The sequence below is a fragment of the Zalophus californianus genome, chromosome 10, assembly GCF_009762305.2.
Source record: "Zalophus californianus isolate mZalCal1 chromosome 10, mZalCal1.pri.v2, whole genome shotgun sequence".
NCBI lineage: Eukaryota > Metazoa > Chordata > Mammalia > Carnivora > Otariidae > Zalophus > Zalophus californianus.
Window position 1 is genome coordinate 56,982,399 of NC_045604.1, and position 19,208 is coordinate 57,001,606.

Genomic DNA, 19,208 nt, shown 5'->3' on the forward strand with positions numbered 1-19,208 from the left:
ACCATATTTCAAAGTTTAAACAAACTAGTTAAAATGTGAAACAGCTCTTTTGGGATAGTGGCTGGAGTTGGGCACTGATAAGGAAGCAGGAGCCTCCCTTGACCAGCCTCCCACACACTTCCCTGAACTTTCCCTAAAGCCAGAGAAAGCCCTAGAAATGCTCTACAGAGAAATGTACAGGGAGACAAACTTCCAAAGGGCACACGGAGAGCACCACTAGATTAAAACACTATACTTCGGGTGCCTGGGTGGCTCAGATGGTTAAGCATCTGCCTTCGGCTCAGGTCATGATCCCAGGGTCCTGGGATCGAGTCCCGCATTGGGCTCCCTGCTCCTTGGGAGCCTGCTTCTCCCTCTGCCTCTCTCTCTGTCTCTCATGAATAAATAAATAAAATCTTTAAAAAAATTAATAAAACACTATACTTCTCCTCTAGTCTACTGGAGAAGAAATCCAGTGCTCGTTCAAAGGTAAATATTGGGGTCCCCTTCATGAGATCTACATTATTGTGTTCTTCAGTGGTAATACTTTTGCTGCTTGTGCCTCTGAAAGAATTTTGGAAAATTGTACAAACTCTCACACCCTTCTAAGTGGAAAGCTAACTTTTTTGTCATAAGTTTTAAAACTAATAAAAGATGGGATGTCCAATACATTGTAAAGATTAGCCTTTTACAATAAATGTCACATTATTTCTTAATATTCATTCCAGTGGAATTAAATGCTGTAGTGATCTAATAACCCTCATCAGTTTAAAAAAAATATAACTAAGTTCTGGATAATAGGAAATTTTATATTATTTGTTTTCTCTCCTTTAATACCTATTTCTATTCCACTTCCTCTGCAGAATTGTAACCTAATATAATACAATTTTAAGCTTAAAGTCTTTACTTGATCACTACATCTTACTTCTTTACAAAAAAAAAGGTAATAAATCAAAATTTAAAAGATTGAATTTCCTGAAAGCACATGTGATTTTAGACTCCCCAACCTTCAGTTCTTTCATGTGTGACAGGAAGGAGTTGCATAAGATGAGTATTCCTGGAACTTATTTGCCTAAAAACATTTTTAAAATGTTAACAGATTTGATGAAATCCCAACAGAAGGGAACTCTTTAGAAATAATACTTGTTATTGATCCAAAGGGAATAAGTTTATTATATGTATTAAAATATATATGTACTTTGCATATATATTAAATATTGAATAATATTGTGGACATAGGCTGAAATTGTCAAGCAAGAAGATAAAACATAGATCAATAATACAGAGTAGTTGGCATTGCACAGGACAATTCATTGATGCCCCGTGCATCAAAGTATAGGTCAGTCAGGGAGTTTGCATTCAACTTCCTAGTATTTAAGGGTATGGCATACTAGTTCTTAAAGGGAGATTAGTGCATAATAATGATGACGATATTTTTCTTATGTGTTTATTACAAAGTGTTTCGTAAACAAAAAATATTAGTTGCACAAAGTAGTTACTTGACAAATATTTGTCGAACGAAAGAAGAAAAATTCTGTCCTCGGTGTTGGTGCGGGGTAGAACTCAGAACAGAGCAGTGAGAAATAAGAAGGAAGCAGAGGGCTTGAACCTCCACACTGATGGAAACAGGGAGGATTATGACTCAATATAATGATTATTAACAAGAATTTTTTTGGCCCCCCTGATTTCACATCGATGCTAAAAAGAAGTTTTCTTTTCTTGTTTCAGGCCAGGTGCCTAAAAGCCATCTTGAACTGGAAATTTCAGAGAGTGATCTTCAGAACTGTCCAACTCCTTTGCTTCAGTGCCCTGATCTTTGGTAAACGTTATGTTAACCCTTCATCTGGGCCTGAGTAATGAGGGGACCTTCTCCAAGTAGAAGTTAAGGATGGTAGTCAGTTGTTATGAGGCCTGGGAATACTCTCCCCACCCAAATGCCTGGAAAAAAAAATGCACCCAACACCATCACATTGCTGGAAAACTCTGGACAAACTGAAACAGACATCTCCAGGACCAATTATCCATTAGACACAGCAGGCACTGGTCCACAGTACCGTTAGGGACCCACAAAAATGTCTTAGCATACTATATATATATATAGTAAATTGTAAAATTTATTAGCAATTGTAAAATATAGTTTTGAATATTTTATGGAGGAAGAGGCAGATTAAGGCAAAACTGCCTAAACTCCATGGAGGTCAATAATGCAGCCCTGGTGACTCCAACATAAAGTTTTAGGGCAAAGCAATTCAATAGAGGTATCAGTGAGGGAGAGACAAACATAAATGACCCTCATGTGGGCAGCAGAGGACAGGGTTGAATAGGAACAAGACTCTATAAACAGGAAAGAGAGCCACTTCCAGGTCTGATTGCTTGCATTGTACACTTCTTCACATGGGATCTGGCCTCTTCTGGCCCGGGTGAGTTCCCACTGGCTACAAAAACAATATCTTCCATCAGAGTGCCCCTTACACTTTTGAAGGGCACATACTTTATTTCATTTAATATCACAAACATGTATTCAAAAGGCTTGTTTTAACAAGTGAGTGAGCAGAAATGGAGGACACAGTGTAATTTATCAAAGAAAAACAGTCAAGAGAGGTGGAATGAGTGTAAGATTGCAGATCGGGGGATTTGATTTATAACCTGCCTCTGCCACAAACATGTTGTCTTTCACTCAACAAGTATTTATTGAACACCTGTTAAGTGCCAAGCTCTGTGTTTGGTGTGAAGGACCCGGAAATAAAAACAGACCACCATCAGGATTCACAATCTAGCATCTTACCATATCACAGGAAGAGACATTCCAATACCCAGTGACGAGGGAGGTGGAAGCAGAGGTGAAGTGTAGTGGGAGCCTGGAGGAAGGAGCAGCAAGCCTACCTGGGCAAGTCATGGAAAGTAGGGGGAAGAAATTTTACAAGACATATGTGGGGAGGGCAGCCAGAATAGCAGGAAGAGCATTGAAAAGACAGAAAGTGGGAGTCTGTTTTGCTAAGAAGGTAAATATGGTGGGTGATGAGGCTGGGCCAGCAGCTAGACTCCAGATCATAGAGCATCTTATTTTCCATATGAAGAGGTAGAACCTGTAGATTCAAAGCAGCCACCAAGACATTTTATGTGTCATTTAAATTGGGCAAATTACTTAATATGTCTCTTCCATTTATAAAAGGAGGAGAAGATTAGACGACCCAACTCTGTTACTATTATGATTCCAAATCTCTAATACTAAGGATCCTCAGAGTACAATTTCCTATTCTGACTTCATGTATATATTTTTTAGGTGAAAGATGGAAACTACTCTTCTTCCTTAAAACAACTAGATTAGACATAAAAGAGTCATGTTTTAGGTATTTGCTTTCCAGTCAGAAGCTCATCTGACTATATAGAAGTGTATTTATGCTCACAGAATCCTCTGGTTAGGGATGTTAACCTGGCATTCACTCTCCTTTACTCAGAATTAATAAAGCAGAAAGAAGTGGCAGCATGGACCTATAATTACAGCATGAAAGCATATTCATGGAACTATTCCCGGGTATTCTGCCAGAAGTACTACACGGATTTAGTGGCCATCCAGAATAAAAAAGAAATTGCTTACCTCAATGATGTCATACCTTACTACAGCTCTTACTACTGGATTGGGATCCGGAAGATCAATGATAAATGGACCTGGGTGGGAACCAAAAAGCCTCTCACCGAAGAGGCTGAGAACTGGGCTGACAATGAGCCCAACAACAAGAAGAACAACCAGGACTGTGTGGAGATCTACATCAAGAGTGTGTCAGCCCCTGGCAAGTGGAATGATGAGCCCTGCGGGAAAAGGAAGCGGGCACTATGCTATACAGGTAGGATCTTCTCTACTCTGAAGATTGTCTGTTTAAAACAAATAACTTCCCTGGTTCATTAATATAGCCACTGTGTCGGTAACATTGAGTCACAAAGTCAGGGATGTGAGAACAAAGAATAAACTACAATCAAGCAGCGTTACTGAGCACCTTGAAGAATATAAGATCAGGATAAGAGAAAACTGGATTTTTGAAACTAGAATTTTACGATAATTTTATGATCATCTGACCCACTTCTTCATTTCATAAGTGATGAAGTAGATGCTCAGAAAGTTTTGGTTTCCTAAAATTTATGTCCAGAGCTTTTTTGCACCATTGTGCCCTAGTAGAAGTTGAAAGGTAGCTTGGCCCTGCCCCCAGGAGACACAGCTGTAACTAATACCTACTGCACATCAGTATGGTGCAGGCACTGCTGTTTGTTCATGGGTCAGGAGTCTTATTTCGTATTAGTTTCGTCTAGTCCTCGGGAGAACCTCACCAATTGGGTCCTCTAGTACTCTCATCTCACTGATGAGACAAAGGCTCAGGCTAGTAAGGGATCTGCTCAAGGTTCTAAGCTACTTGATGGTGGAGTTGGTTTCAAACTCATGATCCAAAGTTGGTGTTTTTTAGCCACAAATGCTACTGTAGTCTCTGCTCTACATTCTCATGAGACACCGTGAGAACATGACCAAGAATCACAAGTGCTTTAGATTCCCTTCAACAACAACCTGTGTTCAGGTGTGTTGGACTTTGGGAGAGGTTCGGGGTGTGAGGAAAGGGAAGAGGTAACTGGGAGGGTATTTGCTTCTCAATGAAGTAAGCAGTTCCCAAGTAAGCAGACATGCATGGAAGTTTGGTCTTCCTGTACTCATGTGCTTGTGCCATCTTTCTGATGCAGCTTCTCATATAGAGGAGGCCCTCCTGCCCCATGTAGCGCACAAACACTGTGGCTAGGGAGAGACTTGACGGCCCTGGGCAAGACAGTCTGAGTACTCTGAAGCTTCTTCTTTCATAAATCATCTTACAGATGCCACACTCTGCTATGTATGTTCTAAAATCATCACGGATGGAACTGGAGGGGATTATGCTAAGTGAAATAAGTCAAGCAGAGAAAGACAATTATCATATGGTTTCACTCATATGTGGAACATAAGGAATAGTGTGGAGGACCACAGGGGACAGCAGGGAAAACTGAATGGGAAGAAATCAGAGGGGGAGACAAACCATGAGAGACTCTGGACTCTGGGAACCAAACTGAGGGTTACAGAAGGGAGGGGGTGGGGGGATAGGGTAGCTAGGTAATGGCTATTAAGGAGGGCATGTGTGGTGATGAACACTGGGTGTTTTACGCGACTAATGAATCGCTAAACACTACATCAAAAACTAACGATGTACTATATGCTGGCTATTTGAACATAAAAAATAAAATAAAGTAAAAAATAAATAAATAAATTCTTTAAATTATATAAACACCTCCCCTCAGAGCTCTTCCTCCACTTTCCTCTACTTTCTCTCTCTCTCCTCACTCAAGCCTCCTATCTGAGAGAAAACTTTTCCATAAATGCATTGTCATGTATTCAGGTCCTTATTTATAAATAATTTATAAACAAACAAATTTATTAATTTAAAAAATCAAGACCTGTTCTTTATAGGCCAGGATGGACATTACCAGAACACTAGCGCATCCTGCTGCCCTCCCAGTCAGCTCCCTACACTTCCTGGGTTATACCTCCCTGGAACAGTCCCTGTACGATTATCTTGGTTGCCTGGGCTTCTGCCTTCCCTGGGCATGATCCCGGGGTCCTGGGATCGAGCCCCAGGTTGGGCTCCTGGCTCAGCAGGAAGCCTACTTCGCCCTCTGCCTCTGCCTGTTTAAAAAAGGCAGCTTCACCTGCTTGTTCTCTCTCTCTAGTAAATAAAATCGTAAAAAAAAAAAGAAAGAAAGAAAGAAAGAAAAAGAAAAATCTGTTTGGACGCCTGGGTGGCTCAGATGTTAAGCGTCTGCTTTCAGCTCAGGTCATGATCCCAGGGTCCTGGGATCGAGTCCCACATCAGGCTCCCTGATCCTTGGGAGCCTGCTTCTCCCTCTGCCTCTCTCTCTCTCTCTCTCTCTCTCTCTCTCTCTCTCATTAATAAATAAATAAAATCTTTAAAAAAAAAAAAAGATTATCTTGGTTGCCAGTAGATGTTTCCTGTATGCCACTGCTTCCCCTCCCTGACCAACCTTCAACATCCATATCTGCAAGATCGTTTTCCCCAATAAAACTTGCAAAAAGTCACAAGGAAGAAAAGGGATTGAAAACTCCTGGCATGCACGACGCCAATGCCACTCCTCTAACCTGCAACAATAGTGGACATCGTTAATTGTTGCAATTTCACTGGAGCACAGTCAGTTCTCATGTCCACCAACGCAATACTCTTGGCAGCCACTATCACCGAGTGGCATTTTGCCACCCGAGATGTAAAGGGTGTAGGGAACCATCAACTCTCTGTGGGAGATGGATGAGAAATAGATATGTAGACTACAACAAGAAATTAAGTGGACCAATTCTCTAAATGTCAGGATTTGTTAGACCTCGGAACAGTCTAGCCAAAAAAAAAAAAAAAAAAAAAAAGATTCATTCAGTGAATCATCATTATATCCTTTCCTGGGGATTCAAAGGTATAGACAAGTTACTAACCCACTTGAAACCCTAAAGTGGAGTAGACTACAGACTTTGACGGGTTTTTTCATGTCTAACATTCTGGGATCCTGAGGAAGCTACGATCAGAAGAAAATGCGTATGCTCTGAAAGCACAGGGCAGACAGGTATCGCTGCTGGAAGACACTGGTGGGGTCAAGGTGATAGGATGGAAGATGTGGACCAAAGTCTGTCTCTAGGCTACTGCTCCTTCTGCATCTTCCCATTACTTGGAACCCTTCCCAGTTGCCCCGTGCAGCTTCACCAAACTTGCTGGCTGCCTCAAGAATGTCCTCCTGCAGAATCTGCATGACTTTGAGAATTTTAGCATCTCAGAGTTGAGAGGGAATGTAGAGGTCTTCTAGTATAACCCTCTATGTAACATATGAATTTCCTCTTATAATGGACCCCAAAGTGGACCACGTGTGGCCAGGGCTTAGTGCAGAGGAAACACTACCAGAAAACAGTCTAGCCTCAGACCTTAGCCCCAGCTATGACCTCATCAGTAAAAATGTTCTCAGTGCTTTCATATTATCAATTCTAATGCTAACCCTCCATCAGGTGCATAGCGCACAGATCCATCTCCAAAAAGTCTCTTGCAGGAAAGAAACCCCAGCCCCTCTCCATTCAGACTTACTGAGAAGGGCCTGGCTGGCCAGTCATGCTCTCCACAACTAAGCCTGGCATATTTGGACCTGTGAAACACCTCTTTATGAGACTGTCCTGTACCACGGGGAGGTCTTAAACATCTCATTTGGTTCCTCTGCTCCTCCACCATGTGGTGTTGGGTACAGATTTGAAATGAACAAAAGGTGTAAGGGCTTTGGCCCTGATCTTGGGCAGATTGGCCTCAGAGAAGTAACCTGTCTGAGGTCCCATAATAGTAAGCAGCAGAGCCACAATTCTGATCACATATGTGTGACTGCCCACATCTGATTCCTAATCTTTTTGCTGTACTCTCTGTCACAGGGGCTTCGGTAATAATAGAACTCTAAGAACATTCTTGGTTAAAAGTCACAACCTATTTTGTGCCACATAGAGGAGTTTCTCTGTCTCACATCCATCGGTGACTCTTTGTCTCTCTGTGACACACATAGCAATCCCTTCTTAGGCAACACTCAACTCAGCCTAAGGTGGAAGCCATGAAATGCTCAGGTGGGGCTCCTACAATGTCCTTCATGGAGACCAGCATGGCACCCCAAGAGGACATGGTCATTTTCTGTTGTTTGGCTGGCTCAATCTTATCTGAGTGGGGCTGAGTCTGTGGCTTGAGGAAGAATCCAGCTTTTCTTCCCACCTCCTGGGAATGCCCATGATTCTGATCCTTCTGTATGCATGCAGCCTCCTGCCAGGACACGTCCTGTAGCAAGCAAGGAGAGTGCATTGAGACCATCGGGAACCACACCTGCTCCTGCTTCCCTGGATTCTATGGACCAGAATGTGAATATGGTGAGGCCACTATTTTGTGATTATTATTGTGGCCATTGGTCTTATGCTGGAGGTGGTGTCAGGAAGCAAATCATGTTGGAGACTCTCCAGTGAGGAAAGGCTAGTCCTGGCCATCTCCATGGTCTGTCAGTCTGCCCCACTCCAACTGTCCCAAGACACACGCTCTGGGTAAAACATTTCATTCTTAGAACATTTGCTCATAAAATCCTAAACCAGTAGAAGAGAAACATAAATGAAGCAAAACAAAAGCTGATTTTGCTCATTTGAAATAAAAACTGGTGAAAGACTGATCATTTCCCAAGATACAGCCAATACAAAGGCAGCACGTAAAGATGACCAGCTTGGGTTAGCAGCCCAGAAAGACAGGGTTAAGAGGGTTATATAAATAGCTTCCAACTTCTAGCAAACCTGACATTGTCTTTAAACCTGCAATGAAAAGAAAAATCAATATTTTGTCCCCACAGTCAGAGAGTGTGGGGGTTTTGATCTCCCTCAGCATATACTCATGAACTGCAGCCACCCTCTGGGAAACTTCTCTTTCAATTCAGAGTGCAGTTTCCACTGCTCTGAAGGGTACGAATTGAATGGACCCAGCAAGCTGGAATGCTTGGCTTCTGGAACCTGGACGAATGAGCCACCACAATGTATAGGTATGTAGACCCTATTCTTTCTATCCTCACTGACAACTACGGTTTCAGAGGGGGAAAACAAGCTTTCTCCATTAAAAAACATGAGAAAGCATGAGGATCCACATTAGATGGGGAATTCTGATTTTTACTATTACCCATCAATGAGAGTAACGCTAATTTTGCATTTCATGAGGTTTTGTTATCTATAGAGTGAGGTAATCAGCGTAGTTCTTGATTCTCAGGCAAAAGCATCACAAAGGGAGACAGGTCCTGTCTCCCTTTATTAATTGCAAAGCAAGCAGAGTATAAGAATAAGGACTTAGGCTGAGTATTGTTAATTTGATCATTTTACCTTGCTTCTTTAAAAAGTAAATGAACAATGAGGATGTTTGGATATTTCGAAACCACTACTGAAAGTGCCATCTAACCAACCAGGTGTATCACCTTAGCCATCACTTAGGGATGGTTATAGATAGCTGCTGTATCATCCTGAGGTTTCCCAGGTGCTGGGCATAACCCAAGGGTTCACACCATTGCTCTGTGGTTGTTTGTAGCTGTCCAGTGCCCACCCCTGAGGACTCCTGAGCGAGGAAGCATGACGTGTCTGCACTCTGCCGAAGCATTCCAGTACGGGTCCAGCTGCCGCTTTAGCTGTGAAGAGGGATTTGCATTAGTTGGGTCAGAGGTGGTGGAGTGCACGGCCTCGGGGGTGTGGACAGCCGCGGCCCCAGTGTGTGAAGGTGAGTTTCCAGGGGTTGGGGATGCATAATGCCCATTGTGCCCCGTTCTTGCTGCGAGTACAGATGACTGGCCAGCTATGGAGAAGTTGGCCTGAACCGCCACAACATGACCCTCCTTCCACCTGACACCCAGTACGTTGGGTACATCTGGGATAGGAAGAGTGTCAGGCACCAGGAAAACAACAGGCTGATTTCACTACAGACTAAATTTAAAAGTCCTCCCTTCTCCCAAACTCACAGCCCTTGAACAGTTTGAGAATGGGCCCCATTCATAAATTTCACACAAGAAGGAAACAAGGGCATCTATGTCTGTAAGTAGAAGACCTACCAGGACAGGTTTATGGAGGTAAAGGGAATAGAGGATATTACAAAAAGCTTGGAAGACTCCCTTTTATTTTTTTAAGATTAAGGTCACCCTGTGGACTGGTCCTCCAAGTCCGGACAAACATCATGAGGGTCTCTGACCCTTACAGATTCCTACCTCCACCTGGATTTCCTGAGGTGGTTTTATCAGTGCCTTCTGGCCCTGGGCCTGGTTTTCTCCTTCCTCAGTATCTTTCTCTCTCTCTCCTTGGTTGTTCTCTCCAGCTGTGCAGTGTCCGCTCCTGGAAGCCCCTGGCAAGGGATCCATGGACTGTGTTCATCCCCTCGCTGCGTTTGCTTATGGCTCCAGCTGCAAATTTGAATGCGCACCTGGCTATCAAGTGAGGGGCTGGGCCTCAATCCGCTGCACTGGCTCTGGCCAATGGACCGCACCCTCACCAGCCTGTGAGGGTAGGAGTTTCCTTTAGTTGCCCTCTTCCACCCAGGAAGGGCCATGGCACTGTGGAAAGATCAGGGGCTCTTCACCTCAGGATGGCCTCCTCCAGACTCTGACACTGGAACAGGTTATCCAACCTCCAGGAGGCACGGTTTCCTCACCCATGAAATGAGCTAAGAATTCCCTGGTGCTTTTGTGAGAATGAAGGATATAAAAAGTACACAATGAAATTGCTTGTGTAAAGTAGCTAGCATTGGACGGGGCATTCAGTTTCTATCTCTTTTTTTCCCTTCCTGCCTCACTGGCAATACAAGCTGTGGGACAAGTCCTCTACTTGAGAGGAAGTCAGACAGTGGCAATTAGGACAAGGAGGGGGATTCCCCATCGTAGTCTTTGGTGGTGACTTTGACAACGGACAACCCTCCACGGTTGCACAAGAGCACAAAGCTGAATTCTGTGCAGTTGCCTCATACCCTCAGCTCATTAGGCAGAAAGGGGGATGGGGGAGCAGGAAATTGAAGATTGGATCAGCGAGTGCCCAGGAGATTTGATTACAAGCCTAGCTCTGCTACTGTCCAGATATAAGACCTTGGGGAAGTAACAACATTTCTGAACCTCACTTTTCTCATCCATAAAGGAAGAGAGAAGAAGCACTAGAGGATCTTTGGTTCTTATAGGTACCGATTCTGTAAAAACCAGAGGTCTAAGCCCAGGGTGTAACGGGAGGTCTTTATACTCTGAAAACAAAACAAAACAAAACAGGAATAGTCTGGATACGAAATGCTTTATCAAGGAAGTGCGTGAGGAAACCAGACTTCATCAGAATTGAGGTCACTCAGGGATTAATTTTGTGCAGGAATTCTCCTTGGGCTGCACTCACTTGGCAATTGAAGTCTGATGACGATGATGTCCTGTGTTTCAGAGATATGGCCCATTCAGAATAATTTTATAAGCCTAGGTAACAGTGTGTCAATGATAAGCTGTATTATTCCAGCTTTTTCCTTAAAAGTCCAGCCTGTTCTGTAACAACTCTTTCCAGATCCAATTCCACAAATATTACCAGTAAATATTTAATACCAATCACTGCCGGGCCCTGGGATACAACTAGGAATGACTGAGCCCAGCCTCAAAGAGACTGTGGTCCAAGGGGCAGTGCTACAGTAGTGTCTGCAGGTGCTGGGGGGGATGAGGAGCACACTAGAGGACTCCCTACCCCTGAGCTGCAGTGGGCAGGGAAGGCTTCCTAAGGACAGTGATGTCTAAGCTGAAGTCAAAGGGCAGGTGAATGATCCAGGCAAAAAGGACATAGGAAGATGTTCTAGGCAGATTCCATTTTGGAAAAGGGAGGATTCAGTGTTCTGAACATGCTGATAATATGGGTGGGAAAGATGCATCTCTTGAGAGGCTCTCCTGAGAAGGAACTGAGCCCTTCCATTACCCAGTTTCAGATGACAATTGTCTCCATTTAGCCATTGCCTGTGGGCCACTGGAGAGTCCTGTTCATGGAAGCATGGATTGTTCCCCATCCTCGAGAGCATTTCAGGACAACACCAGCTGTAGCTTCCATTGTGCTGAGGGTTTCAGGCTGGAAGGAGCTAACCTAGTCCAGTGTACTGACTTGGGACGGTGGACAGCGCCAGCCCCGGTGTGTCAAGGTACTGTGACATTGGAACATTCCTTCTGTGTCTCTCAGTTTATTAAAGGCATCACACCTGCATTTAGAAGTAAGTCATTTTATTCATCAGACATTCACTAAGAACCACTAGTGCCAGGCCCTTTGTGCTGGCCCTAGGGATGAAACGGTGAGCAAAGCACACATCCATTACAGCATATTAGAACTCAAGATGAATGGAATGGGTTGGCATGAAGGAGACAGGGGTTGGGAGGAAGGAATGATGCATGAGGAACAACGTAGGATGGTAGAAGAGTAATGGGCAAGGCATTTAGTCTAGTTCTGTAATTTCCTGGTAACAAGCTTTTGGTCTCTCTGAAGATCAGTGTCTCCTGTAAAATGGAAGTATTATTATCTGCCTTACCTACGTGCCTCATTTGTGGTTGTGAATTAATGTGTGTAAAAATTAGCTTAAAACTGCTACGAGTTTTACAAATGTATGTAAAACGTGGGGCGCCCGAGTGGCCCAGTCGTTAAGAGTCTGCCTTCGGCTCAGATTATGATCCCAGCTCGATCCCTGGGATCGAGCCCCACATTGGGCTCCCTGCTCAGCAGGAAGCCTGCTTCTCCCTCTCCCACTCCCCCTGCTTGTGTTCCCTCTCTTGCTGTGTCTCTCTCTGTCAAATAAATAAAATCTTTAAAAAAAAAAAAACAAATGTATGTAAAACAATAACATTACCTTATAAATCCTATGTCTGTGATCTGATTTTACAAAGTAATATTCTTTTAATAGTTCATGTTTTCCATATTTTGCTCTTACAGGAGAACGAAGGCATAGGGAAGTCACTAGGATTATTACTTTTGCAAGGGGTACCCCACACAGAAGTTATGTCCCAGAGATGCAACATTGGCATTTCGTGTTGCTATTTACTGGGATCCCCGGGCGATTTATGAGAATCCCCTGGATCTAAGTATACCCTGATTTAAAAATGAGGCAGTGATTTGAAAGCAGGGTTGCAAGGAGGGAAAAAGATTTGTACACCCATGTCCATAGCAGCATTATTTATAATAGTTAAAATGTGGAAGCAACCCAAGTGTCCCTGAGTGGATGAATCGATAAGCCAAATGTGGTTGATATATACAATGGAATATTATTTCACCTTAAAAAGGAAGGAGATTCTAACATATATTACAACATGGATGAACCTCAGGGACATTATGCTAAGTGAAAAAGCCAGTCGTAAAAGACAGGTAAGGATAAGGGATGAGTGCACTCAGATGAGGTCCCTAGAGTAGTCAAAATCATAGAGACAGAAAGTAGAATGGAGGTTGCAAAGGGCTGGGAGGAGGGGGATGCGGAGTTCCTATTTAAAGAGTATAGAGTTTCAGTGTGAGATGATGACAGATGTTCTTATCGCTGGTTGGTGGTGATCGCTGCACGGCAAGATGAGTGTATTTTATATCAGTGAACTGTGCACTTAAAAATAGTCAAGTGGTAAATGGTAAATTTTATACTATGTGTACTCTACCATGATAAAAAAAAATGGGAAAATTAACCCAAAAATGAGGCAGAGAGGGAGTAGATGACCATGCGCCATGACGGTGAGGGTAATGGGATGTGTTGTGTATTTATTGTCTGAGAGACAGACACAAAAGAGCCCTTTGCTGTGCTTCAAAGGGAGGAAGGGATCTTAAGAGATCACTGGGGCCATTCTTGTCTTCAGGCATGTAAATGTCTTATCATACCCCAGGGATAGTTGGATACTCTCTTAAGCTTCCCGAGATATGGTCTCAATAACTCCCTTGCCAGGCCTCCCGGGTGTTTTCTGCTGGGTGAGATCAGGGTCTGCATCTGATGCATACTTTTAATAGTATTACCACTATCTATCACCACTAGAACTGCTGCTGCTTGCTGCTACCAGCAGATAATATTTATTGAACACTTTATAGTCTAACTCCATAAGGTAATTACAATTACTGTTCACATTTTTAAGATGAGAAAAGACTTAACATATTAGAATGCACCTGTTCTCTATGACCATCTATTTTATATGATTGAGATCATAGCATATATATAATTTTTATTCTGCTTTTTAACTGAACATTGTGCATTGAGACACCTTGCATATCTTTTCAAGGTGAAATAAATCATTTTTAGTGACTTTTAGTGTTCCTTTCATCGATCCACCATAATTTATTTTCAACCTCTGATTAGTGGCATTTGTGTTTATTTTCAATATTTTGCTCTTACAAATAAAAATAAAAAAAATCTCTGAATTGATTTTTTGATATGCATCTTGATTGCGTTCTTAGCATACATTCTTGGGTCTAACAATATGATCTTTGAAAAAGTATTCATGCATATTGCCAAAATGTTTAACAATGGCTTAGAATTTTCCTTATAAAATTGCTATTGTGATGGATACTTTTCTCATCCTCCAGTTTAAACATGCCCCATTCAGAAATCCCTGTTCTTGGCACTAGAAAGGGTTAAGAGGTCAAAATTAATGAGTACTTGTGTATTACTCTGTCCTCATTCCCTTACTTCCTTACTTCCTCACCTCTTAGCTCTGCAATGCCATGATCTTCCGGCTCCAAACAAGGCCCAGGTGAACTGCTCTCACCCATTTGGGGCCTTTAGGTACCAATCAACCTGCAGCTTCACCTGCAATGAAGGCTTACACCTGGTGGGAGCAAGCATGCTGCAATGCTTGGGTACCGGCAACTGGAGCGCTCCTCCTCCGGAGTGCCAAGGTAAAGTGAATTCTTTCCAGCCATCTCGGAAATCCATTGTAGGCTGTATTTTAAAAGGCTATATTTTAGTGGTGGTGACTGTCTAGGGGCCAGAAGCTCGAAATGGACTGGAAATTAATAAACATTTTCATCCTGTAACTCATTGATTCCAAATGCAGGTGCCTTCAGGGGCCAGGCAGAAAACATGAGTGGCATGATGTTTGGCAATAGGAGATAGGGACTGGCCCCTACCCACCCTTTACTAGGAACTGGAGGCTTCTATCATGAACCAGGTACACTATTCTCCTGGCTAAAAATAGTGCCTAGAAAGAAAGCCAGAAGGAAAAAAATAGCTTCAGGATGGTTGTCCCGAGGCTGACCTGGCACTTTGTTCCTAGGAACCATGGAGCGTAATGGTGGAAATGGGGGGAGGGGGCAAACATTGGGTATAATAGTGCAATGGGAGGGGCAGAATTTACAGGTGTCTGGCTGCACACCTCCTCCAAGATCTGTATAGGAATGGAGAAATATACTCAGGTAAAGTGAAGAGTGATGAAAAGAAGAAGAAATTCATCTCTAAATGCAAGATTACAGAATCCTCAGAAAAGGATATTCAGCCTCAGGGTGGGTAAATCTGCATTGTACTTGGCTGAAAAGAAAGCCAGGGTAGTCTGCCAATATTTTATGAAATAGAACTGGTCCTAATCATTTGTGTTTGGGAACTGAAGAACAGATGTATGCTTTTTATACTCCGCATTCCTTTTTCCACTCAATGTATCCAATTCTTCAGTTATATTTATGGCAATATCATGTTTATAAAGCAGGATTCTCACTTGTAAAAGCTAGAGAAAAGTAAGAACATAAAGAAAAAAAATCCTCTTAAGTACTCGCAGGCTGAAATAGGCATTGTTAGCTTTCTTATACGAATTCTTCCAATATTTTCCCCATTCACTTTTCCCTCTATGCAATGAGTATTTTTATGAGGCATATACAATTTTAATAATAAAATCAAATAAGTAAAATACTAGATATTTCTGCATTGTTTGCCTTTGCCTTTCACTTTGCACAGACTTTAACATCTGAGTGAAAGCAGGTAGACACATATTTTTAATGAAGAGGAAACCACTTGCTATTTGGGTCACACCCCACTATTAAGTTAGGTCAACAGCAAATGAATGAATGAATGAATGAATGAATGAACTCAGCAGAATTGGACATCCTTCATTTCCAGGCACAAGAGCATGGCAAGCCACTGGTGCTAGGGTTGAATATACCTTCCAGGCAGGGTCTGGAAAGACCAGAGTGAGCCTTGCAACCTTGCCTTCTCAGCTTTAATCCTGGCTACACAGGAGCCTGGAGATATTATGAAGTCCATGCAGTTCTGGGGAAAAACTCAGAATCCCTGAGGAGGCTTATCAGAGTGACTAGAATTCTGCAGAATCCTATCACAGTAATCAGAGTTATAGTTCACTGCCCCATACTGTCCTTCCTGTGGGTATCTCACTACAAGGAGGTTGATACTCACCATGGCTTCCTGTGACCTTCCAGTTCCCTTCTGCTTTTAGCTCTTTGTTTACTCTGACTGAACTTTCTCCTCTTGTTGCTGGGTGAGCCTCAAGTGAAATACCCAAATGTGGGCTGGGCAGGAAGGTGCCAAGAAGCTTGCAACCCGCTCGCTGTTGTAAGACTTCTGAGGGGGTGTTATCAGGTAATTTCCCTTTTCAATGTCCCCTTTGCCCCGTTGCCTTCTGATAATGCAGCTATCAGAACCCCAGCTATCAGAAGACAAGACCACAAAAGAGCTGGAAACGGACTCCATGGCACCAAGACCCTCCCAATTTGTCCTTACAGGTTACAGGCTTCTTGACTTGTCTCCTCTCCTCTTTTCCCACCACACACACATACACACTACAAAAAGACATTTCAAGTGGCAGAAAATGACTAGGTATTTGGAGAAGTTGATCAGGTTGAGGAGAACATAGCTGGAGAGGGGAGGGGGTAAAGGGAATAGAAAGGTATAAAAAATACTCTTGGAACCTCAACCAGTTGAGGTCAGTGGCTAAAGAATGGCCCTAGGTTCAGCCCTACTGTCACTGACTCTGGTCTGAAGCCATACACTAGTCAGTCAAACCAAACAGTGAAGAAGAAACCCCTAAACCATGCATTCTCATAGTCTTCACTTTTTAATATCAACATGTTGAATCTGGGCATTATAGTTTCATTAAATGGCAGAGGGACATCTCGACAGCTATTAACACTTACATACAGAGTGTTTTTGCTTTTGACTCTTGTAAAAATTTTGGGAGCTACGCAATGCTGTTCTCCACATTTTTTTCCTTTAAATTTTTTTATTGTTATGTTAATCACCATACATTACATCATTAGTTTTTGATGTAGTGTTCCATGATTCATTGTTCGTTCTCCACATTTTAAAAGTGTAGATATGGAGGCTCAGAGAGGTTAAGTGACTTGTCCCACATCACAGAGCATGATCTCTAACCCAAGTAAGTCCCCTAGCATCTCAAACTCTATATGTATAAACTGTGGTAAAGAACCATGAGATCGAATTTACCTTGTCTATAAGTGAACAAGTAGAGTCACTGGGGTTTGTCACCATAGGATGACATTGGTGGGAAGAGCATTTGCAGATGGCCAGTTACGTTACATACCTACCACGTGTCCATGATTTTTAAAATATTTTTAAATTTAATTTTTACATATTATTTAACTTATCATTTTCTATAACTGAGGATCCCTGCTAAGCAAGGAGTGTTATTTTTCCCATTCCATAGATGAAGCAACTGAAGTTCAGAAAGGTCTAGAGACACATTGCTGGTAAGGAACACATTTGTCACTTTTTTCTGGCAAGGTCATTAGGTCTGTTTCTGAAGGTGTCAAGGAAGCAGCCACTTCCGTGCCTGTCCAGGAACACCTGAAATGCTATCTTTCCAAAGCACCAGCTCCCTTTTAAAATGACCTCTAAAGCTCTTTGTGGGTGAAGGTTTCAGGATGCCAATCAACTGTTAGTTGCTGCTATTTTATACGTCCATGACCTCTAACTGGTGAGAAAGCAGCATGAAATTCAAAGGATCATTTCTAACCAAATGCCCTTATGGATTAAGCATGCGTGTGCACACATGCATGCACACACACTGATTTCAGGTTGCTGTGTTCTAAAATGACCCCATCTCTCCTCTCTCTACCGTGCCCCTTGTAGCCATTGCCTGCACACCTCTGCTAAGCCCTCGGAATGGAACAATGACCTGTGTCCAGCCTCTTGGAAACTCCAGTTATAGGTCCACATGCCAGTTCGCCTGTGATGAAGGATTATCTTTATCTGGACCACAAATATTGGATTGTACTCCATCTGGACATTGGACAGGTTCCCCACCAATATGTGAAGGTAGGATTGTGGGTCTGTCCTTTCTTATGGCTTCTCAGATAATACAATAGAAGGAAGAATCACCAGGGATTCATGTAAAACTGTTCCTAAGCTAAAGGAAACACACTCTCCACAAAGCATGGTAATTTCTCTCTTGCTTTCTGCATATTCCTATAACTTTAAACATTTCACAGTTTCATAAAGTGCTTTAATATCACTGTGACATTTGATGTTTGCCACCATTCTGAAATAATGGGGAAAGGCAGTGTCGTGTCCATCTCCCAGATGAGGAAGCAGAGGCTCAGGGAGGTTAAGTAACCTGTTGCAATTCACACCCTTAGCAAGTGATGAAGCTCAGCTATGTCACTGGGACTTTTACTTCCTTATAAAGTGTTTTTCCACTGGCTCTTTATTCCTTCTTACATTTATCTTCACTGAGCACTGCTAAACCCCAGGCTCTGAGCTAATGCAGGGATGGATGTGATGTCACCTCCACCCCTCAAGGACCTCGTAAGCTATTCGGGCATGTCTCTCCTGGCTCTGCCTCCCACATGGACTAGAAGGTCTTCCAGGGCAGGAACCATGCCTTCTTCATCTTTGTAACCCCTGCAGCAACTAGATGGAAGTGGCTGTGTGACAAATACTTGCTCAGGTGCAGCTTACCGTTTACTGGTTAAATTTACTCAAGCACAAGCCCTGTTGACCGTGAATTGCCGGACCCTCAAAGGCAGGAGCCGGATCCTATCTATCTTTGTCTTCCACAAACATCTGGCTAACATAACACAGTCCCTCCCATTTGGTGTGCTCTAAAATAGAAGTTTACTGAAGTAATTAATTCATAGCTCACATTTACTTTCAGAAGGCACCATTAGTCCAATTTATTGTTCAGTGTACCGAGTAATAATAAGATGAGCACTAATTAGTGAATGTTCATGGCTTGTGTGATAAGTACCAGCTACTTCATAGACAGAATCTCATTCTACCCACACGACAACCGTGAACATGGTTATTATGATCCCCTTTTATTTTTTTTATTTCCCCCATTTTGTTTTTCATTTTATTTTATTTTTTTATATTTATTTCAATAAAATTTATTTTTTTAACTTTTCTTTTTTTTAATTTTATTTTATTATGTTATGATCCCCTTTTAAAGATGAGGAAATAGAGGCTTTGAGAGGATCCATAGCAGGCAAAGGCCAAATAGCTGGGAAGTGTGGAGCTGGACTCCAACCTGGGTCTTGGGTCTCACCTGATTCTGGGCTAGTGTTGTCACCATGACACTGCATTGCCACCCAGCGGCGGTGTCCCTAAATCCCCAGTCTCGTAATTGTGCTCTTTTCCACTGGCCAGGGGCCAGGCTGCTGCTCTAAGGGCTTCAGAAATGAACTTCAGAAATGGCAATGTCTGATGGTCAGA

General features: G+C 42.7%; 1 protein-coding gene across 14 annotated transcripts in view; it reads left to right on the plus strand.

Annotated features, from left to right (window-relative positions):
* Positions 1-19,208, plus strand: part of LOC113933162 (selectin P) — a 38,523-nt gene that overhangs the window by 6,772 nt on the left and 12,543 nt on the right. For 7 of the 14 annotated variants that reach the window (XM_027612991.2, XM_027613003.2, XM_027612989.2 and 4 more), the window contains exons 3-12: positions 435-468; positions 1,708-1,798; positions 3,438-3,824; positions 7,829-7,936; positions 8,401-8,586; positions 9,120-9,305; positions 9,894-10,079; positions 11,535-11,720; positions 14,246-14,431; positions 17,628-17,813. In XM_027612991.2, the coding sequence (XP_027468792.1) occupies positions 435-468; positions 1,708-1,798; positions 3,438-3,824; positions 7,829-7,936; positions 8,401-8,586; positions 9,120-9,305; positions 9,894-10,079; positions 11,535-11,720; positions 14,246-14,431; positions 17,628-17,813 (1,736 nt within the window). Of the gene's footprint in view, positions 1-434; positions 469-1,707; positions 1,799-2,265; positions 2,400-3,437; positions 3,825-7,828; positions 7,937-8,400; positions 8,587-9,119; positions 9,306-9,893; positions 10,080-11,534; positions 11,721-14,245; positions 14,432-17,627; positions 17,814-19,208 lie in introns of those variants that run through there. The other 7 variants (XM_027612993.2, XM_027612997.2, XM_027612994.2 and 4 more) reach the window with 7 other exon arrangements.